The sequence below is a fragment of the Microtus ochrogaster genome, chromosome 21 (genome assembly GCF_000317375.1).
Source record: "Microtus ochrogaster isolate Prairie Vole_2 chromosome 21, MicOch1.0, whole genome shotgun sequence".
Taxonomy (NCBI): domain Eukaryota; kingdom Metazoa; phylum Chordata; class Mammalia; order Rodentia; family Cricetidae; genus Microtus; species Microtus ochrogaster.
This window is the reverse complement of record NC_022022.1, coordinates 23,457,518-23,481,074: the sequence shown is the minus strand read 5'-3', so window position 1 is coordinate 23,481,074 and position 23,557 is coordinate 23,457,518. Positions and strand designations below refer to the sequence as shown.

At 45.6% G+C, this 23,557-nt stretch overlaps 1 protein-coding gene across 1 annotated transcript in view; it reads left to right on the top strand.

Moving 5' to 3' along the window:
- Window positions 1-23,557, top strand: part of Alpk1 (alpha kinase 1) — a 92,444-nt gene that overhangs the window by 52,133 nt on the left and 16,754 nt on the right. Inside the window, exon 5 of the mRNA XM_005357258.3 lies at window positions 19,897-20,095. Within this exon, the coding sequence (XP_005357315.1) occupies window positions 19,897-20,095 (199 nt within the window). The remainder of the gene's footprint in view (window positions 1-19,896; window positions 20,096-23,557) is intronic.

Sequence of the window (23,557 nt, the reverse complement as noted above, 5' to 3'; positions counted from 1 at the left end):
TTTATTATTAGAATGAGTTACAGGTTGTGGTCCAGCTTATATGACAGAGATTACCTATGAACTGAAGGTCCAAGAATCATATTCAGTCCATGAGACTGGATGTCTCAGCTGGTCTTTAGCATATCCTGGAATCTGGAGGAGCTAGGCTCTAATACCATTAAAGGAATGGACTTGCTAGTGAGGCAAGAGCAAGCCGGCAAAGAGAAGAGCGCCCTTCTCCCATGTCCTTATATAGGCTTCTGGCAGGAAGCATGGCCCAGATTAGAGGTAGGTTTCCCCCACCTCAGAAGATCTAGATTAAAGGTATGTCTTTCTGTATCAAAGATTCAGATTAAAGCTGTGTCTTCTCCCCTTGAAGCAGATCTTCCCACTTCAGATTAAGCAAAAGTCTCTCACAGGCATGTGCCTCTATTTGGGGGGGGGGGCTTTAGTTAGTTCCAGATGCAGTCAAGTTGACAGCCAAGCATAGCTATCTCAATAGCGTGTGCGAGCCAGTTATATGGGGTGGTGAGCACTGCGGATAGGTTTCCAGCCTCAGACGTGAGGGGCTTGGCAGGGTTTCCTGCGCGAAGGACACAGAGACGGAGCTCTGTGCTCTTCCTCAGCTTCTTCTCGTCGACATCTTACAGACAACTCAGGCCTCCTCTGCTCACCCCGCCACACAGTCCTCTTCTAGACCCCATGGATGGCACCTCCAGCCATTCACCAACACACTGGAAGCTTCCATCGTTCCTGTCATTGTCCTCTCTCTTGCTTCCCAACAGCTTTTGCTTATGAATATCTCTTTAGTTCACTTCCACCGCGCCTTCATCTGTCTAAGTCTGCTTTCTGTGGTTGTAATACAACGGAATCCCTGGGGATAGATAATTCATAAGGAACAGAGAATGTTTGGCTCACAGTTCCGGAGACTGAGACATCCAAGAGCATAGACCTTAGAGCGGGCCTTCATGCTGTTCACCCCTTGGCAGAAGTGAAATGGGAAGAGAGGCTGAGGGTGAGAAAGGACCACACTGGCTTTCCTGATAAATCCGCTTTCATAGCTAACTCATTGCCTCAGTGATGCCCAAGTCCTCATGATCTAATCACTTCCCATCGGGCCCCCGCATCCCAACACTGTCACACTAAGGTTGCCCCCTCCACAACAAAATGAAAGGGAAAGATTCAAACTCTAACACCACCCTGACGGAGCTGTAGTGGCATCTTCACGGGGCCCCCGCCACTGCTTCTCGAGTTCTCTCTCTCGTGTCTCACGGCTCCACGTCTTTTCTTATGAAGGGAGCAGTATGCAGGCTACAATCCTGGTCATCCCACCTGAGTATAATAAGGGAATCCTCAGCTGCAGAGAGAGGCCCCAGGCGCCCACTACATGCAGGCCTTTGCCTCTGCTGCAGCTGCCTGCAGATGGTCTTTCAGTCCTCACTCCTAGCACTTATTCCAAGCACACGGCCGGCCGCTCCTGCTCTCTGTCCTGCAACTCTCTCTCCTTTAGATAAGTTTCTGTGCTTGCCTTGTGTGTCAGCTAGCGTTTCTATTCTTCGGGGAAGCTGTCTCTCACTCGCATGACTGGATTAGCAGCTCCCCCCCCCCCCGTCACATGCTCTCCTAATGTGCCGCTATGTGTTTACACGGGTTGGAGGAACCTCTCTTATTGTTATCCCTCTCTCCTGCTGACAATCAGCTCCATGACAACAGGGGCCCTGCCTGCCATGCCTTTCTTTTCCTGACATTTATATCTCTTACATTTTCACAATAAACACCCTTGATTCTCTTCTCCCGTCCTGTGGAGACTGTGGGTCAAACTGAAGTCCTCAGGCTTGGTAGCAGGTACCTTTAACCACTGAGCCATCTCCCTAGCCCTTGAAATATAAACGCCTGAATGCATGCATGCATGCATGCATGCATGCATGAAATGTATGTTGCTCATAAAACATGGCATTTGAGATGTGTGCATGGTGGCATACAAATGAGGCTATCCTATGTGTAGCCCCCACGCAATTGGCTAAGAGGTGGTCACGAGCAGGATGGTCACATCTCTCCAGAAATGGAAAGAGTTTGGGTCAATGCTTTACAGACTTCATGATAAGAATTACATAACTAAAGAAGGCAGTCTTACTGTGTGTATTATAAATTGAAGTGCGGAGTTTGTGTTTGTGCTTAGGAGTTGGGCAAGGTGGGGCACACGTGAATCACATGGGAATTAGGAGGCCTGAGGGTTTGAGGCCAGGCTGGACTACCAGGTTTTTCAATGCTAGACTAAGGGCTATAGCTAAACCCTGTCTCAACAAACCCCTAAGAACTAGGAATGCAACTTAGTGGTGTAGCATTTGCCTAGTATGTGCAAGACAGTGGGTTCAATCCCAAAACTAATAAGGGGGGGGGGGGAAGCGGGTGGAGAGGCACAGCGTACCATACAAAGCAGGTTAGTGAACCATTGTGCTGGTTCAGCAATTAGGAGTCTTAGGTTTTTGCTTTTTTGTTGTTCCTGAAATAGGATCTTTCTTTTTAACCTTAGCTGGTCTTGAACCCATAAATAAATTTTTCTTTCCTTTAATGAAGAACATAGGACCACTTCTTCTGCCTGCATCCCGGACACATAGGGGAAAGCCCAGGATCTAGGTGTGTAACCCAGGCTGTAGACAATATGAAATATGTACAACCATTGATTTGATAAAGGCAATAAAACATACAGTTGTGGGTTACTGAAACGCGGTAGGCTGTGTGGATGATCACAAGTCAAATGAGGACCCAAATGAAGAGGTCTGCTTTAAGGACCTCCACCCCCTTCCATCTCCTGAGCTACCATACCCTGCTAAGTTTCCCCACACTGTCTCTTGTTTGGGTTTTCTCCCTCCAGTCCCACCAAAACTACAATGGCCTAGGCTACATCATTTCTTTCTTAGCTTACATTCAGCTTCTCTTACGACTTCCACCCATATTTCCTGGATCAGAAAGGTTATGCCAGAGAAGAAACAAAAACTTCCAAAGCTTAGGGCTCACTACATTAAAAATCTGCCCCTTCTTCTTACTCCATGCCTATCCGGGATCAGTAGGAGGCCGTGCCTCATGTTTCTCTCCCTAGGGATCTGTACCCATATCTTCATCATCCTAAAACATCACTGGCTGCCACTGAAAGGGAGGCAGAAATGAGGAATCCCACGCTGCATCTTATATATGTCTATACTGATCTGATCATTGGCCAAGAGGTAGGGCATGAATATATATTTCTTCGAAAGAAGCATAATCCTACTATGTGTGTAGAAGAAACTCTTGTAGGACTGGCCAGCTGGCCTACAGAGTAAAGCCAATTTCTGCTGAGTTCAAGGATCTGCGTTCTGTTTCTGGGACAGACATGGTGCGGGGAGGGGAGGGTGGAGAACATATTCCCAAAAGTTGTCCTCTGACATCTACATTGTGTGTACACGCATGTATGTGTGTACGTGTGTGTGTGCACATACTCATAACATCCAATAAAGAATAGGAATTTAAAAAAAAAGAAAGCCAGATCTGAAGATAGGATGGCAGACAGAACATCCGGGTCTGCCAGCTTTCCTTACAGCCGCAGCATCTTGCTCGTATTTTTCAACATGAACTTGGAAAGTGAGCAGAAATCTTGCTAATCTCTTTAAGGCATCCCCCCTCCCCGCTATGCAGATCTCACAACAGTATCTAATACTAATCCTGAATGAGAACGATCTTCTAAAGACATGTGAACGGACATTTCATTTACATGGTGGAGTTATTGGTTACTTATATTTCATGGAAAGAGAAGAGAGAAGAAAGGGGGTGGGACTTATTAATTAGGTGTCTTTTTTGTTTGTTTTTTAAAATTATTTATTTATTTTTTAAAACAATCTTTTCTTATTTTATGTGTCAATCGCAGTTTCCACTCCCTCCCCTCCTCCTGCTCCCCCCACCTTCCCCCTACACCCCCACCCGCTCCTCAGAGAGGGTAAGGCTTCCTGTGGGGAGTCAACAAGGCTGGCACATCACTCTGAGGCAGAACCAAGGTCCTCCCCCCTGGCCCCATAGACTGCCCAAGCCATACAACTGTCACCCACATTCAGGGAACCTAGTTTGCTCCTATGCAGGTTCCCACACTGTCAGGCTGGAGTCAGGGAGCTTCCATTAGCTCAGGTCAGCTGTTCCTGTGGGTTTCCCCATCATGGTCTTGACTCCTTTGCTCATATTATCGCTCCTCCCTCTCTTGGATTGGACTCTGGTTGCTTGGCCCAATGCTTACCTGTGGATCTCTGCATCTGCTTCCATCAGTTGCTGGATGAAGGCTGTATGATGATAACTAGGCAGTCATCAATCTGATTACAGGGGAAGGGCACTCTCTCCATTATTGCTTAGGGTCTTAGCTGGGGTCATCCTTGTGGATTCCTGTGAATTTCCCTAGTGCCGTGTTTCTCACTAGCCCCATAATTGCCCCCTCAATCAAGATATCTCTTTTCTTGTTCTCCTCTCTGTCCTTCCCCATCTCAACCATCCTGTTCCCTCATGTTCTCCTCCCACTCCCCCTCTCCCCTCCCCTTCTCCTCCCCTCCCCCTCTCCCCTCCCCCTCTCTCCTCCCCTCCCCCTACACTCCCAATTTTCCCAGGAGATCTTGTCTACTTCCTCTTCCCAGGGGGATCTATACATGACTCTCTTAGGGTTCTCCTTGTTACCCCTTCTTCTCTGGGGTCATGAACTATAGGCTGGTTATCCTTTGTTTTATGTCTAATATCCACTTAGTAGTACACACTGTGTTTTTCTTTCTGGGTCTGGGTTACCTCACTCAGGAATTTTTTTCTAGCTTCATCCATTTACTTGCAAATTTCAATATGCCATTTTTTTTTTTTTACCACTGAGTAGTACTCCATTGTGTAAATGTACCACATTTTCTTTACCCATTCTTCGATTGAGGGGCATCTAGGTTTTTTCCAGGTTCTGGCTATTATGAATAATGCTGCTATAAACATAACTGAGCAAATGTCCTTGTGGTATGATTGTGCTTCCTTTGGGTATATGCCCAAGAGTGGTATTGCTGGGTCTTGAGGTAGATTGATTCCCAATTTCCTGAGAAACAACCATAGTGATTTCCAAGTTTGACTGTACAGGTTTGCACTCCCACCAGCAACAATGGAGGAGTGTTCCCTTTAACCAGGTGTCTTTAAAGCTGGATAGACTCAAATGTACGCAAACACACACTCCCCACTAACTTACCAGTTAAATGAAACACTGAGCTGGGAATTGTCCTAGCAATGAACACACCAAGGTCCGAAATGACTCAGGCAATTCATCTTTCACCAAAAAAACTAAGAATTCCTAGTACAGCATTTTAATGCCTGCATTTTCTTTTCTCTTCATAGTAGGTGGCTTGCTACAGGTTAAATATCATTCTTTGCATGTGTACCTTCAGAGATCATTTGCACGTCCATATGTACTCACGCGTACTCTTGTGTATGTGATAGGAGTAAGTCTTCAATAGGAGTTGAAGACTTTAGCCATCATTTCCTTCAGGAAGGGAGCTGGCAGCTCTCTATTTCATGTCCGTTGTTGGATCGCTGAGGAAAGTGAAACCTGGGAAGATAAGTGCTCATTGTCACAAAGCCAACTGCTAAAAAGACGGGGCAGCAGCCACATCAGGTTTCCTACCCGAGTCTCTGTCTTTCTGTCTCTCTGTCTCTCTCTCCTCCTCTATCTTTCTTTCTTTGGTTTTTCGAGACAGGGTTTCCCTGTAGCTTTGGAGCCCGTCCTGGAACTAGCTCTTGTAGACCAGGCTGGCCTTGAACTCACAGAGATCTACCTGCCTCTGCCTCCTAAGTGGTGGAAGTAAAGGCACATGCTACCACCACTGTTTTGTTTTTTAAATGTACTCCAGCTCTCTCTACTGCCAGTAACAGAGTCTTCTGTCCTTTTGGTATTCAAACAGACTTCATTTTAAAGGAAATGAGGAAAAGTTAACCACCGGCATCTCAAACTATAATTTTTGAATAATTCTGGGCCAGTGAGGTTGTTCAGCCTATAAAAAAAGACTCTTGCATCCAAGCCTGATGACCCGAGTTTTCTGTCCCATGCTCCCGGAAGTTACCCCCTGGCCTCCACCTATGCACAGTATGTGCTTGCCAAAGTGTTCTCTTTCTACACATATGCCAGGGGCATGTGCTTACCAAGACCCTACACACACACACACACACACACATACACACTGAGAAGAACAAATTAAACTTAAAATTATTTTAAGCTTTAATTTCATCTACTAAATATTCCTGTTCTTACTTTGAAAAAAAAAGTCAGAGAAGAACCAAATGTTATTTAATAAGTGAAAATTAGCTACCAAGGGAATGGGGCTGAGAAAGAGAAGTAACTGACTGAAGGCCTGTGCATTTTCTGAACTTAGGGAAAGAGTATGATGAAATCCACTAAGGATTTAAACCCTGCTCGAAAACTCTGCCAAAAGCAGGGGGCTTTTCATAAAGTACTCTTAAGTTTCAATGGAAGGTAAATTAAAACGGTGTGGCTTGTCCTTAGTATTCTACCAGCGAAACTCCTGTTGCCACAGAATCAGGCATGCAAGTTATCCCTTTGATGAGGGCTAACCCTACAGTGTGAATTTCATGTCCTCATAATGAGGGCAGAAACGGAGCCAAGTCCTGGAGGGACTGAGGCAGGCTCAGACATGTGGGCAGAACAACACAGCTAAAGTGTTAGCAGAAAATGAGCAAGGTCCAATGTCGGACAAAGAGGCGACCTTCAGCAAATACATCATCCTAGGGGTGCATTCACCGGCCCTTGTAGACAAGCCAAGCGATGTCACCTCTCAAGGTTAATATGGTGACTAAATGGGGGACTTAAGCAATAATATCGCCTCCATTTATCTAGCAGATTTACGTCAGGTCGCAGCAAATGAAAATACCACCCTTGCTTATCAACAGATATCAAACACTAGATTTCATATGCTCAAGCTGATAGATTCTTTACAACCTATCTTCCTGCTGGCAGCCCTGCAGAGTGGAACTTTAGGCCCATTTTGCAGATGAGGTGAGGCAATTGGCTTCACAAGTTAGAGATGCGCCAAGCAAAATGTGGAGTGCAATTAAGATGGAAGCCCACCCTGTCCTCTCCCCTAGTGCCCTGTCCAGTGTCCCCACTCATCATGTCCTCTTGCCTGCCTACTCACAAAGCAAGCTTGCCTCACACTCAGAGAGAATAGCAAGTGCTCTTTAGGTCAATAAGTTCATGAAAACTTGCATAACTGTGTATTTTTTTAGGAAGTTTATACAGCACAACAGAGATTTTTATTTTCTCATTGGGGGGTTCATGATGAATCAATTCTTATAAGAATCTGTTCTTATTTATTTCTCATCCTAGCAGTAAAATTTTATTTCTCTCTCCCTACCATCCCATACCCCGTGTGTGTGTGTGTGTGTGTGTGTGTGTGTGTGTGTGTGTGTGTGTGTGTTTAGGTTTGGTCTTTTTAAACTGAAATCTCACTTTATTGCCTACAAACAATGAAATTCTAGTATTGCACTGCTGTGTCTGGCTTCCATCGGTAAAAATTTTGAACACTCACTAGGACAAATATATATTTATAATGTACACATTTTGAGAGAAAATTGACTTATGTCACATACGGTGGCCTTAAACTGAGTGATTGGTTTACTTGTTTAATTGCATGCGTGCCTTGTTCATTTTGTTATATACATTTCGGCAAGCTAGAAAGATAAAGCTGAGACAAGAATTAAGCTGATTTAAGACAATTTTTATGGTTGCATTACTAGCAAGAGGAACTGTCAACACTGTGATTGGATATGTTTAGTTATAAAAACCTTGATTAGTATTCTGCTTGGAAAAAAGTAGCTAATATAATTTGTTTTTTGTGTATACTTGATTTTAATTGCTGTCATTATAAAAATTATATTCAAAGACAGGTAGGGCCAATTAGGAATGGTCAGCCTAACTCATGCCATATTTATGAGAAACCAATCTCCAGCACCATAGAAATTGGAAAAACTACTACAATGAAGAGTTCTAAGGGGAAGGCTCAAGGCTCAAGCAATTCTGTTGTGCTACGTATCAGTGACTGTGTTTGTACATGTTTGGGGCAACAATGGCTAAGCCAGTCTGGATGGTATCTGGGAACCCAGTGGTGTGAGGTCATGGTCCTTACAATACCATTTTTTGGGGGGGAGGGGGAGCGCTTATCACTAATGCACTAATCTATCTGTGGGAGCCCCTCCCGCAACAGTGCACTGAGAGCCACTAGCTGAGTCTGTTTGATCCAGTGCCCTGGGTTATCTGCTGGACCGTCTGTGGGGAAGCCTGACATTTCCTTGTCTTGACCCTGGTAGAGATACTTACTATTCGTGTGGGTTGGACTTAATTCCCAGGAGACAAAAAAAGCCACCATCAGTCACATTGGATCCCATACTATGTGGGAGGCTTCTTTCCTTTGGAGCTGTCTCGGCACTCTTCAGGAAGAATAGCATCTTCCTGGAGCTGGGCGAGGAGGTTGGGCTCCGGGAGAGAAAGACACTGTCTTCATTAGGAAGCTTCCTCTTGTATTTCTGAGTCTTTCTGATGAATCTTATTCCAATTAACATGATAATGATTTTGGGTGTGTGTAATATGAGGTCAGAGAGTGGGGTGGGAGAGGGTAGTAGCGGGTGTGAGGAGATGCAAATCACAATCTATAAAATATGTTTGGAAAGAAAAGGAAAGAAAAAAATTAGAAAAGACTGTGAGGTTTGATCCTTCACAAACGAGTGAACGAAGTGTTATCTTTGAGCCGGTGAAGCACAGACAGAGGGGAAAACAAAAACTGGATTTCAAGCACATGAACTTTCAGCCTGGACTCTGCACCTGAGCCAGGCTCTTCCTGGCAACTTCCTATACAACCCGGATTTCAGAGAAGAGGCTTGGGGCAGGTTTAAATGTGTATGTCACCCAACTGTATGTATGTGAGGTCATGGCGATCCAAGTGAAGGTATCAAGGGGGACAAGCATGCAAGACCCTGAAGTTGAGGAAAGAGTAGGTAGGGCCAGGAAAAGTCCCAGATGAAGCAGAAGGAAAGCCAGGGAAATGACCCTGTCAGAGGTGGCATGAAAATGGAGGGGGAAAAGGGCTGGCTCAACTAAGTGCCTCTGAGAGCATGGAGAAGATGAAGATTAGTAGACGCCCATTGGACTTGGCGTTTATTGACAACCTTAAGAAGGTGAGTTCAGTAGTGTTGAAGATGAGAGTTACGGATTGAAGGAAATTTAGAAGTGAAGACACAAAGAGGAGATTAAGTGACTCTTGAATTAGGCACCATGGAAAGAACATGAAAGACAGGCCAGAAGGCACCCTCTCCATAGACAATAAAGCACCATCCTGCCAAAAGGCAAGCTTGTTTCAGTCCATGTCCTGTTACTATAACTAAAAACTACAGTCTAGGTAATGTATTTAGAATAAAGGTTTGGAGATCCAAAATCAAGGCATTGCATGGCAAGAGCCTTTTTGATAGTGGAGACTTGGTGTACAGTTGACATACAACAAGATCATCAAAGACAAAGAGGTTTTGGGCCAGTGGGACTAGCCTGCCAGATGAATTCTCCATGTGGTTATTGAAATGACCAAGATTTGTACCTGGAATCAAGATGCCTAGAGTCCAGAGACGAACAGGGCACTCTACAGTTGCCAGAAGCCACAGGTGGCGCTGGGGCTCCCTGTTTTAAACATTTTGTCTTTCCCTGTCGTGAAGAACCATCTCCATCTATTATAGATCTGAGCAGGGGAGGGGAGCAAACCAACGTATTCTCTCTCACATGCAGCCAACCTCACAACTGTTTTTCATGTCAATCTGTATCTTCCATTGGTAAAACTGACAATCTGTGAATGTTGACAGACCCTGGGCATAAAACTTAAGATACGTGTCTGTTTTTCTTTGCTCCCCAGTGTAGTAGGTGGACCAATGAGGGGCACGCCATGCTTGGTCTTCACTTGGCCTAAGGTAGTCCATTTTGGTGGGTTCTACTCTTACTGCTGCCTTTATTGATACACAACCATGCCGGCATCCATCGCTCCTCACGTGTTTGTTTTGCTAATTTCTCACCTCAGAACATGCCCCTCCCTGTCTTACATCTTCCCTCTCCTTTTCTCCTTCTTCCACAATAATTTCCCAATGGTGGTACCAGATGGCAGGGAGGCTCCTCGCCCAGCCCCCTTGACAACAGCTGTCATTGTCATTGCCTTGCACACAACCTGGCTTTGAACTCCTAGCTGGGACCCAAACTTGAAGCTCAGCACTGGGAGGGGCTTGCGGCCATGCAGCCTCAGACCTTAAAAAGACAGGGCTTGGTAGCATTTTTTTTTAAATCTTCTATCTATCGAAATCTCATCGGGGAGTTTAATTTCTTCTCCACCTGACTCGACTTCCTAGCCACAAAGTTCCCTTTGTGTCTTAAACTCAATTAGAATCCCGTATTTCCCATCCCGTATTCCCCATCCCGTCAACAGCCCACACAACTCTATGTCTGTGGGCTGTCGGCACGTGTATCTTTGTGTGCACAAGTGTGAGCCTGTCCCCTTAGGAATCTAGTAAATTCTCTTTGTGGTCTCCAAGTACTTTATTTAAACATGGTCACTCGGCAAGAAGAATACGGTTGCTGTCTGTTCTGTCTCAGCCTGTGAGTGGAATTCTCATTCATTTCTGAGCGTAACATTGCTGGGTTCTCAACAACCCAGAAATTTTGTTGCTATGGCATATGATCATATTGTCGAGTCCCCAGAGATGGCAGGTCAGTCATGGGTCTAAAAATCCAAACCACAGCAACAATAACAAAATTCCATATTTTTGTGAACCCATTATGCATTTCAAAAGCACTCTCCTATTGTAGGCTATGGGCTGGAGTTTGTGTGTGTGTGTGTTGTTCTCGTTTTCTTTCCTTTTGGGGGGCGGGGTGGGGAGGGCAAGGGGCTCCTTTTCATGTTAATCTAATTGTGCACAGCCCAGGCACATTTTTGCCACGCAGGGAGATTCCTTAGTGTCCCTTCCCTACCACACACCCCGTCCTCTTTCATTCTCCCCCTTCTCACGTCAGAGCGCCCCTCCCCCTCCCCGCGCCCTGCGCGATGGGGAGATTCCCAGAAGGGTGATGTATTCCGCCTCGCTGCTGAGGAATGCCCTGTCCCCTCACTTGGCAGCAAATGAAAGTGGGTATTAATTTCTCCAAGAGCGGGTAGAAACAGAAAGCGGGGCTGCGAGATCCACACCACCCAAATCTGCACGTAGGACGCAGCACGCTGCCGCTTCAAAGGAGGCAGAGAAAATGAAAGCGGAGAGGAGTCCCCTGACTTGACTTCCCTGTTCTTTGCATCGTAGGCTTTGGATGGAGATGCGAGAGGTTCGGGGCCCCCGAACGGAGCTAAATTATGCAGCTGCGGGGCCGCCAGGGCCTCCAGAATAGGATGCTTCGTTTGGATTTTGCACAATGCTATTGAAGTGCTTAGTTTCCTCCTGAAGAGACACAAACAGATGCAAACTTCTGTAAACACTTTAGAAATGAATTCAGTGAGTTTGGCCTCTCAGCAGTGCTCAATGGCTGACAGAAAAATGTCTAATTAGTGCAAGTGGAAAGAATAGGGCCACTTGGATTCCTTCCATCCTCCTCCAAGTCTCCTTCTCTAAGGAACTCAAAGGCCCTTTTGTCTGGCAGGTCACCCTCTCCCGGGCTTTTGTGCTCCAATCTATTAAGAGTATAAGGGGAGAAAAATAGATGAGGCAATGTTCCCTGCTCAAATATATGGCATGTTCGTGCGGGATGCAGAATGAGCCCTACAGGTGCTGGGGGAGGGGTTCCTCCCCCCCCCCCCGTCCGCCACAAGCAAAAGCAACACGCATGCGCACGTGAATGCTGGGAGTATTCCCTTTGAAGAACTAGCTCCCCACTTTCTCCATGAACACCGAGACAGTGAGGCTTCTTTTTCTCTGGGGGAGGAGGGGGAATCAGGTCTCATGGCTGGTGAAGGGACGAAAAAGATGAAAAGACATGAGTTTTTTTTTTTCATTTTCTTAGAGAAAACGTACAAATTCGACCTTCGTTTCTTTTGAGTATTGGAAATTTCACTGCAGTTTACTCCAGGGGGGAAATGAAGGGGGACGCTGCCTTTCCATATTTCGTCACTCAAGGAAGTGAGACTGAGTGACAGACTGTTGTTTTGTTTTTCTTCATGGCGTTCCCCATCATTTTATTAAGCAGCCACACTCAGCTGAACAACTTGAAGAATTTCCGTTGGTTCTGAAACAACACTGCAAAGAGCGACTATCCTTATTTCCAAGACATCAGACTGGAACGGTTAAATCATTTGCCAGGGCAACCTCGGGAGTTTGGAAACAAACGCGAGCAGAGATCCATCTCAGAAGGTGCAGGACTCACCTTGCATGCCTGAGGCCCTACTGTCCATCCCCAACACCACAGCAAATGAAAGAGGCCCAGATAGTTGTGGCTTCATCTCAGAAATTATATTTCTTAAACGTTGACTTAAATGATTTTTGTATCATGCATTTGCGTATTTAATTTTTACTCCACTTCCTGGAACATTATCTAATAAAGTTGTGGTAGGTATCTGTCCTTTGGGACAGTAGATTGCCAGTGTAGGAAGGGTTTCTTTTCTGGCCCGGCGCCTGGTCTACAAGAGCTAGTTCCAGGACAGGCTCCAAAACTACAGAGAAATGCTGTCTCAAAAAACAAACAAAAAAAGAAAGAAAGAAAGAAAGAAAGAAAGAAAGAAAGAAAGAAAGAGAAAAGGGTTTCTTTTGCAACTGGTAATGTCACTTCCTGCTAGTATTGTAAATATTTTTAAAAATTTTGTTTCTAGTGCATTAGTGTTTTGCCTATATATATATATATTGCCATGTGAGGTTGTCTGATACCCTGTAACTGGAGTTATAGACAGTTATGAGCTGTCGTGTGGATGCTGGGAATTGAACCCAGGTTCTCTGAGAGAGCAGCGATTGCTCTTAACCACTGAGTCATCTCTCCAGCCCATGCCGACTTTACCTTATTGGATGGGAGATGTTTTGTGGATTTCTTAAGCTTTGCTCTGTGAAGCAGTTCAACTTTCTTGAAGCTAGCTAATAAAATTCCAGACTCTGAAGAAAGATCCCTTCTTCTGAGGCAAACTTTGTTTCATTTTTAAAGCCAGATTTTCTGGAACATGCTGTCCTGTGCTCTGAGAAGGACAAGACTTACAAAAAGACAAGCCGTTTGAGACATAAAGAGGACTTGAGTTTGGATTCCCAGCACCCATATAAAAAAGCCAGGTATGGAAGTGCCTATAATCTCAGCAGAAGAAGGGAGGGAGGAGGAAGGTGCAGGATCCCTGGGATTTGCTGGCCAATGCATCTAAGTCACCGAGCTCCAGATTCAGGGAGAGATCCTGCCTCAAAAAATAAGGTTGTGAAGAAGGAGGAAGATAACTGATCTAGAAATGTAGACCTCTGGTCTCCACACACAGACACACGAATGCATGCACACCTATACACACGTGCACACACACCTGATAAAACACACGTGCAAATGTGAACAGACACATGCATGTGCACACAAGGAGACACTGCCCGTCTGTGTTGATGGCAGCATCACTCCCAAGAGCAGAGAAGGAATTGCCCTAGATATGTGTTGATGCACAGATTGATAATCAGCAATAAGTGGTGTGTGCGTAGAGTGGCGTATTACTCACCTGGACAAGAGAGGGAATTTTGTCATATCCTGCAAAGATGAAATTTAAAGGAAACACTAACTATAATGTCATAAATAGATCAATGTTGTATGATTCCACTAGATATCTAAACCAATCCAGTTCTTAGAAACAGAAAACAGGATGGTGCTTTACATCAATGGGAGAGTTGTTAAATTCGTTCTTTCAAATTCTCAAGATTAAAAAAAAAAAGAGTGTCTTTAGCATAACCGAATTTTACACTTTAAAATTTTGATCGTAAATGTCGAGAGAGATCGAAACGGAAACCAATTCCTATTCGCCACTGGTGCATTTGATTTGTAACCTGAAAAACCACTTAGCCTCCCATCTCCTTTCTTAATTTAAATCTTAAGGCTCCTACAGAATTCTAATGAGATAGTACACGAGGATTTTTTCAGAAATGCAGATGTTGCCGCAAAGATGAAACTCAACTATTATTGATGAGGAAGAGAGGTGAGGACCATATCTGGAAAGCGGCTTTGCCCCTGAACCTGTCCCAGGGACTACTGCGAATACCTGAAGCAGACATGGACCTGAGGAGAAGGGGGCAGAGTTACAGGTGTAGCGGTGAGGCGTGCACTCAAGTGCTGCATCAAAGTACATCACCAAGCATCCTCCAAGGCTCAGGGAAACGAGCAAGCGGAAGGAGAATGGTTCTGAGTAAGATATGAGGGGCCGGCAGAAAGACAGTCTTCAAATTCTATGACATGTAGGTAGCAGCTGAAGTTGCCAGCTGGGGAGCAGTGCTTACCCCGTGCCCACAGGAAAGCCTCTCACTCAGACCCTATTCTTCCCAGACAGACCCGGGCATACATGAAACCATCAACTTGCTTTTCTATCTTTGGATCTGTGCTTTAGGACGTCGAGATGACTGCACTCATTGTGAAATTTGAGAGAGTGATTGTTTACTCGGAAAAGAAATGCTTAATGGTGTTTCGGTTGTAGCTTGCCATTTTGGGTGGGAAGCAAGAGAGGTTCAATCAAGTAAGCTCACAAAAAAAGTTTACATAATCCTGAAGATGATGGTGGGATAATAAAGAAAAAATGCAGCTTCAAGACAGCACGCAGGGAGGTGAGGAGCTGGAGAGATGGGTCATCCATTAAGAATGAGCATTGCCGGGTGGTGTGGCGGTGGCACATGCCTTTAAATCCCAGCACTCAGGAGGCAGAAGTAGGCAGATCTCTGTGAGTTCGAGGCCAGCCTGGTCTACCAAGTGAATTCTAGGATAGCCAGGGCTACAACACAGAGAAACTCTGTGAAAACAAACAAACAACAACAACAACAACAGAATATTGCTCCTGCAGAGAACCTGGGTTTGGTTCCCAGCACCCACATCAGGTGGTTCACAATTGGTGTCTGTAGCTCCAGCCCCAAGGGATTTGGTGACCTCTAGCTTCTGTGTGCACCTGCATGCATGTAGTGCACACACTCACATGCATGCTGACGTGCACATGTACATATAAATGATAAAATAAATACTTCTTTCCATCTGCTGCAACAGGCAGCTTCTCTCTTCATGTCTCAGTTCAGATGGAGAGGTTCATTTTCTGGTGGTTCAAGGCTGGGTGTCACATGGTTCCTCTTGGGTTTGTCCCAGGGCGGTGGGGGCTGGGACTGGAGACGGATGTCAACGAGCAAAATACATGGTCACTTCAAAGACAAATGGACTATGGTGACTTTTAAAAGAAAGGTAGTATAAATCTCATGGTCCTTAAGAATATCCAATAAATAATCTCTCTTCCTTTCTTGGATTCTGAGAAAATTAGGAAATAATGCAAATGTTTGATGAATAAGATATTAAATATTGTATGCACATCTGTTTGTCATTTATGTGTGTGTGGCTTGTGTGTTCTCTCCACCTTACTCTGTTGAGAAAGCATCTCTTTATTAAGCCTAGAACTAGCCATTTAGTCAGACTGGTTAACCAATGAGCTCCCAGAATCTACCTGTCTCTCTCCGAGCCCCCCTACCCTTGTCACCCTCTGTGCTGGGGTTGCAAGTGAACAGAGCCACATCTGGCTTTTATGGAGCGGGCGGAGGCACTGTGGATCCGAACTCAGATCCTCAAGCTTGCACAGCAAATGCTCTTAGTAGCTGAGCCATCTCTCCCTGTCAAGAGATGAAACATTATCTTTAACCCTGATAAAGACCAGATTGGATGATAAAACTTCATATTAGAGCACAGGAGATCTGCCATATAACCTGCAGAATTACACAGACTTCCATAGTCACAGAAATTACCTGACCAAGCAGAACATCTCCTTTAGGGGCTTGCTCTATAGGCTTGCTAGGTGAGACTTGGGGTATAGAACATCCCCTATATAAACTTGCTAGGTAAGACTTGGGGTATAGAACATCCCCTATCTACGATTGCTAGGTGAGACTTGGGGTGTAGAACGTCCCCTATATAGGCTTGCTAGGTGACACTTGGGGTATAGAAGTGCAGAAAAGAATGTTTCCTTTAGACAGCTTGTTCCAGAGAGAAAAGGAAAATGACTGAACCCGAGTTACTCTTACTACATAATCCGGCCAGAGTCATTCTGTCTCCCATGCAGCAAAATAAAGAGATAGAAACCAGAAATGCTGTAATCGTTGACCTCCTGTAATAGGGAAGGAAACAGTAAGACAAGGCGAGATGTCTGTTAGCTGATAAAAGGAAGAGGAGGAGAGATAAAGGTAGCGATTTTTCTCTACTAAGGACTGACATTTCCATCACAGTAAGAACAATGAAGACTCAGGATAGCAAGGTAATATAACTAGAGATTATCATCTCCATATGAATAAATGATCTGATGGTTAATGAGACAAGAAGCCATCACTTTGAAAGAGTGGAGTAGTTGTGCTGTCATTGGAAGGCACTGTAGACCAGGCGGGCCTCTGCCTCCAAATGCTGGGATTAAAGGTGTGCAGCAGCACCACCGCCCAGCCAGAGCTGGTTCTTTTTCTTGATAACATCTGTAACAGCCACCAAGATTTTTCAGGGATGCGCCACTCTTTAAATTCTGATTGAACTCTTTCAGTGTGATGTTACACCCTACACCCTACTTAGATCAGCAACTACAGCAACACTGACTCCATCTTTGGTGCTGGTGAGCATAGTTATCAAGTAATTGGCTGAAGCACAATTAATGAAAACTCAGAGACAGATATCGGGGTTCAACCTGAAGGTCAGAAAAGCAAAACGGCTGCCTGAAATGTCTGAAATAACAATCCTGCCTCCAGGAATCCTCAGAATGAGACCGTTTTTGAGAGCTGTCTCATCCCAAATTACATTCCTCTCTAGGGCTGGGATTAAAGGCGTACACCACTACCACCTGGTTTCTAGGACAAACTAATGTGGCTTACTGGGATTGAAGGTGTGCGTCACCACTGCCTGTTCTGTAAGACTGACCAGCGCAGCTGTTTTACTCTCTGATCTTCAGGCAAGTTTTATTTATTAAAATACAAATGAAGCATTGCTACAATTGACACGCCGGACTCCTCTGGCTTTCTTAAGGTAGGGTGAGCCTAAGAGGCGGAAGCTTGGTCCATCTGCACCTGGCTCTCCCGCACTCAAGCCTACTCAGCTCCTAGGCCCAGCTGGTGTAAACTTGACCTCTTTGAGCCTCCAGGTTTCCCTCCTGTAAGTGGAGTTAATAATAGAATCGGCCTTGGGAGGCGGGGTGGGGGGTGCTTGGCTGTGGCCACTGGGAGAATCAGTCACAGAATGCTCGGAGTGCTGCTGTGGCAGAAGTCTAGCTTGGTATATCAAGGGTTAAGACTTAGGATGGTAGCCGGGCGGTGGTGGCACACGCCTTTAATCCCAGCACTTGGGAGGCGGAGGCAGGCAGATCTCTGTGAGTTCGAGACCAGCCTGGTCTACAGAGCTAGTTCCAGGACAGGCTCCAAAGCCACAGAGAAACCCTGTCTCAAAAATCCAAAAAAAGAAAAAAAAGAAAAAAGAAAAAAAAAAGAAAAGAAAAAACAAAGACTTAGGATGGTGTTGTGAAGAAAGCAGGGCCCAGTGCTGAGTGTGAAGCCCACTGAGAGTAGAGATCCCTTACAGTGCCTCCCCGGCTTCATCTGGGAGCAAAGGGATCTAGAAAAGACTCAGGTGGGTTCAGTTCAGAATATGAACAAGTATTAGGTGCTATGTTCACTTACACTGAGTCGTGCGGCCATGAGATCATTGGCTTCCCTATAATCAACTCCCTAACAACAAAGACGACTGTGTTTTCCATAGAAATTTACCCTGTTTATTTTTACTTCTCTTTCCTTCCTTGTTTCTTTTGTTTAAGAAAGAGTCTCTAGCCCAGGTTGGCCTCTAGTTCACCACATAGGCCAGGATGACATTGAACACTGGCTACCACATCTGGTTTACGCATTGCTGGGGATCAAACCCAGGGCTTCAAGCTATGCGAAGCAACCATTCTCCCAACTGAGCCCTAGATCTTGTTTTCACTTCTCACTCATGCTACTTTTTCCCCCCTTTGTTTGTAAATATATATATATATATATATATGTGTGTGTGTGTGTGTGTGTGTGTGTGATTATATTAACAGGATAATAAAATCAGATTTAAATTTTAATCTAATATACTGTTTTCTAATTAAATATATGTAATAGGGGTGGATGTTGTGGTACGTGTCAGTAATCAAAACACTTAGAAGCTGAAGCAGGAGGGAAGCTCAGGAATTGAAGCCAGCTGATGTTAAACATACGTGCATAGTCTGCCCTGACACTGTTCCTGTTGAACCAGCTCCTGCCACAGACCAGCCAGTGTTAGATCATTCTGTCTCCATTAGGAGGGCTTTTTTTCTGCCGTGAAGGGCAGTTGAAATGAATGCCAGGCCAATGTGCTCAGCCCGAAATGGGACAGCTGCCAGTAAGGCTCAGGGATCATTTCAGGAGGAGGAAGAAAGGTTGTTAAGAGCCAGAGGCAGGGAACATCTGCAGTGATACAGTATTTGCTGGCCATGGCAATGTTGCTGCATATATGAGCTCCCAGCAGCTCTAGCTACATATACATGACCTGCTTGTGGTTAGGCTGGCCATGACCCCAGCATGGCTGAGGAAGTAAATCGTGAAGTTACAGCCCTAGCTGAGGAGCTCTTTATTGATGATGGATGGCAGTGGGGTGGAGAGATTGAGCTTGCTTTCTTTTCTTTACTTTTCTTTTCTTTTCCCCCTGAGACAGGGTTTCTCTGTGTAACAGTCTTGGCTGTCCTAGAACTCGCTTTGTAGACCAGGCTGGCCTTGAACTCACTGAGATCCTCCTGCCTCTGCCTCCCAAGTGCTGCGATTCTAGGCGTGCGTCACCACTGCCCAGTTTGAGATGAAGTTTTCTTTTAGGGATGCAGTCCCTAATTGAATTGTCCTGCACCCATACGCATTAAATGGACTCAGTGGCTTAAAAGGAAGAACACATGAATGAAGAGTAGGGGACAGGAGAAACTGAGGAGGCAAAGGGGAGTGGATTTGATCAAGCCGCATTGTATGCGTATATGAAATTCTCAGTCTTCTCTCTCTCTCTCTCTCTCTGTGTGTGTGTGTGTGTGTGCGAGAGAGAGAGAGAGAGAGAGAGAGAGAGAGAGAGAGAGAGGAGAGAGAGAGAAAAGCTCTCCTGGATAGGATGATGCCTAAACGAAGAAGGCCAAGAGCAGTGTGTCTAGTGTGATCTCATTAATGACCGACAGAAAGAGAAGGAAAGATGCCACGCAAGACCAAGAACCAATGTCTATGTACTCATAGAAGGGGACGCACCTGTTCAGACGGAGTTTACCTAAATCATTTTCAGGGAGGACAGGCACCAGAGGAGACAGAGGGAGGGAAAAGTGGAAAGAAAACAAGAACGGAGTGGGGAAACGGCACACTAGTCTGTGTCCACGTTTGTGTTGTTTTAATTTAATAAGAAATACGCACTTTCCACCGGCATGGTTTTAGACTTTGGAGGGGAAATGCAATGAAGACAATACTATTTTATTTTATCAACAGAAGGGAACTTTTCCTTAATTACTTTTTCCTTCTTATGATTTTTATCGCTTACTAAAGTATACTTCTCCCACTAGCTACAAGCTTGGCTACAAGCTTTTTAATTAAAAGTACCTAGATGACTAGGCTCGGTTCAGGGCGGCTTTCTTTGGGGGGCTGCGGTGTTGTGTGGTTCATTGTGTCCTGTGGTTGCTTCTGCAGGCGGCCTTGAGAGCCTCCATCCTTGTCCGGGACTGCGATGCCGCCGCCGCTATTGTCTTTTTGATGGACCGGTTCCTGTACGGACTGGACGTCTCGGGAAAACTCCTGCAGGTCGCCAAAGGCCTGCACAAGTTGCGGCCCGCGACGCCCATCGCCCCGCAGGTGGTCATCCGCCAAGCCCGGGTCTCCGTCAACTCAGGTGGGCTCCATCCCTTGGCGCCGGCTGGTCCCCAGCCCTCTTGCTCCCAGCTACTTGACCTCTACGGGCGCTGGCGGGCACCGGCGGGTGCCACCTCGGCCGCCCCAGCCGGCGCTGCCCCTGCACCCGCCTCTCGGCAGGCACAAAGGCCTGGCGTAAAGGGTTTCAGAGCCAAAAGCAGGAGAGAAAATTGTGAAAGGGTGTGGAAAATACTAATTGGAGCCTTTGTCTGCTAACAAATCTGTCCCGCTGCTTTCAAACAGGGGCATCTGAATTGCTGTACTTCTGACCAAGGGCCTTTAAAAAGCTGATTAGAAATCGACTCTTTTCTCCTAGCTCTCCTGTCTCCTTTCTGTAGGGCCACTTGACTAAGCCGACAATGGAGCTGACAGCCCACTGAAGCAATTTGAGGGTTTTCATCATTGAGAACACCGGTACAGTACCTGATTAGAGCTGAAAGTATCTTTTTTTCTCCCTGTCACTTTGAATGAAATGAAAACTGAGGCTGACAGGCCAACTTATGGAGCAGAGGAGCGGGGCTGAGGTGGGGGCTGGGTGAGTGGGGGACAGCACAGCCCGCTCCCACACAGGTCTAGAGTTATTTTAATTACTCATAATCTGTAAGTTTAGAAACGTGGAGCGAAAGTATGGGAACAGAAATCAAATCTCCCCTCTCGAGACAACCAGCCCAACCCCCCCTTTTTTTTTTTGCTTGATTTCAACTATTTCTGTTATTTGGTAACTCTGGTCTGTACGAGGTGGACGTCTCTTTACTTCATTTCTTTTGAAAGGGAACTGCAGAAACTATACTAAATGGGACGATTGTTTAAAGCAGAAGGGACAGATAAAATAGCATGAGAGAGAAAGGGCTTGTAGAGATTGCCTTTTCAAAAACCCAGTCAGGGCTGAAATACAACTGCAAGTAGAGTGGCTTGCTGGGCATATGGGAAGGCCTAGATCCAGCCCAAGCACCACAAAAGCCCAAGTCCACTCTGGCAAACTCTTCTAACTGTAAATGGTGCCTGTGACTTACTCTTGACTTTTCCTGAATAACTCTAGAGAAAGCTGAACATTTTTGCCTCGTGGCGGGGATAGAACCCATGGTCTCATGTTTGCTAGTTAAGTGCTCTACCACTGAGCTACGTTCCTTTGCCTTGCTTTTCCATTGTCGCCCTTATACCTATATCATAGGTGGTAGAGAGTTTTTCTCCTTCCGAAGCCTTAATGTCATCATGGGAAGTCTATTCCTTGACTTACCTGAGTCTAAAATAAAAGACCTGGGTCTTATTTCTCAACTGTGAGCTCGTCTTTTGCTCAAAGGCGTTTCTACGAGTGCCACTAAAACACACAGCCTCAGGATTGGCTCTTGTAAACTACACTAAAACATCTGTACACCTACATAGCATTCAAATACAATGGGTATGTATGTAGGTGCGGAGCATTTAGAGTTGACCATGTGAAGGAAGCCCTGGGTAGAGAATGGGGGACTGTACTCATCAAACAGGGCAAGGGAAGACAATGAAAAGGCGAGAAGACAGTAGTGTAACTGAAATCCCCCTCAATCAAGTCCTTGCTGGTTTCTACCCAAAATGTGTCGCAGATATCAAAATAGCAGGTGTCAGGGAGACAAGAGAAGACCCCATGGACCTGCTGATCAGCTCACTCTGAATCCAGAGGCAAGCATTCCAAGCCACAGTGGCAGAGAAAAGCATAGACTTCCCGTTCCGTACAGATGGAGGACTGAGCCGATACAGAACCTTCACTCATTAGGAACATGTAGATACGGTGAAGTGAAGGCTTGCAAGAGCCTGTGACTGACACAGTGGCTGCTCAGAGCCAGAGCATGGAACTCCTGCTCACAACACATATCCAGGGGTGTTCATATTGGATATAGTCCTAAGGGAAGGGACAGGGGTTTGAATCTCTGTGCAGACACCAAACACAGGACCCTGAGTTGTCATGCCCACCTCGACCAGCAAGGAAGATGCAACACCCGGAGCTCTTCTTGCAGCAGTTTTATTCAGGACTTTATTCACAGCAATCTTTCGCCTTCTTCTTCTCTCTCTCCCTCTCTCTCTCAGGGCAAACCTCTCCCAGCCCGTAAGTAGGCATGGGCTACCAACCCCGGATTGCCAGGTGGGCACTGCCCATAGGTCCACGCATATGCAAGCAGCTGACAATCATTGCGTGATGATAGCATAAGTCAGGTCTTAGCCATAATCAGAGCTGATTATCATAGAGAGCACTCGCTTTCAGGATCGCGGAGGGCAGGAGCCAGTACCATCAGGTGCAGCTCCACGCAGCTCTCTACATTGCCATCAGGTGTGGCTCTCTACACTGAGTCACATGATTAAAAATGAATGCAGAAAGATAGAATTCTATTTTTAATATTTATTTATTTATTATTTATTTTATTGAGCTCTTCATTTTTATCTGCTCCCCTCCCCATTCAACCCTCTCCCAAGGTCCCCATGCTCCCAATTTACTCAGGAGATCTTGTCTTTTTCTACTCCCCATGTAGATTAGAAGACAGAATTCTTAAGGCTTTGCACAGGCTGTGAAAGGAGACACCGTGACTCCCCCCCAGCCAGTGTGAAGAAGTTTCAAGGAAGCTTATTCAACCACGAGGGTCGCATATCAGATATCCTACATATCAGATATTTACATTACGATTCATAATAGTAGCAAAATTACAGCTATGAAGTAGCAATGAAAATAATTTAGTGGTTGGGGTCACCATGACATGAGGAACTGTATCAAAGGCTCACAGCACTGGGAAAGTTGAGGACCACTGATGTAGAGACAGGGGGTATACCCAGAGCTCTTCCCATGGGTGCACTGAGCTTCTGGCATGTCATGGCTGAGAAGGATGCCCAACTGCTAAAAACTGTCATTGAGGACATGGCAAGAAAATAACTGGCTAGGAAAAGAAGGAAAGGGGAAAGTATTTAAGAAAAATAAACAAGTTTCAAATTTTATGAAATTATTGGGCAAGCAATAGCAGTGGTTTCTAAGTGCTCACTCTGTTTTTCATTTAGTCATCCTTCAATCCATTCATAAAAAGACAGAGTGAATGGTGTCCCCTGGGCAGTGCTGCCTGCCTCCCACGAGTCCGTGGCATCCTGGGAATGTGAGGAAGCATGAGTTCTGCTACTGAAGATCTGGGGCCAATGCTGCTTCCTGGGGGAGCCAGGGACCAGCTAACACCATGTGCCCCCTGTGCCCCTCACTACGTAACTGGTAACAGCCTGGAAACCAAGGTGCATTTCCTAGGGCAGGCTCCCTAGGTGTTCCAGCCCTGACCTCTTGACCTATATTCCTGCACAGCACTAAAGGCAGGAGGGAAAGACAAAGAACTGACCATTGACTTTAAAGAACATACTGAGAATAAACAAGAGGGATGGGAATGTGAAGAACTCTGAAAGCTAAAAGAGAAAAAATGTGCATGTACACACACACACA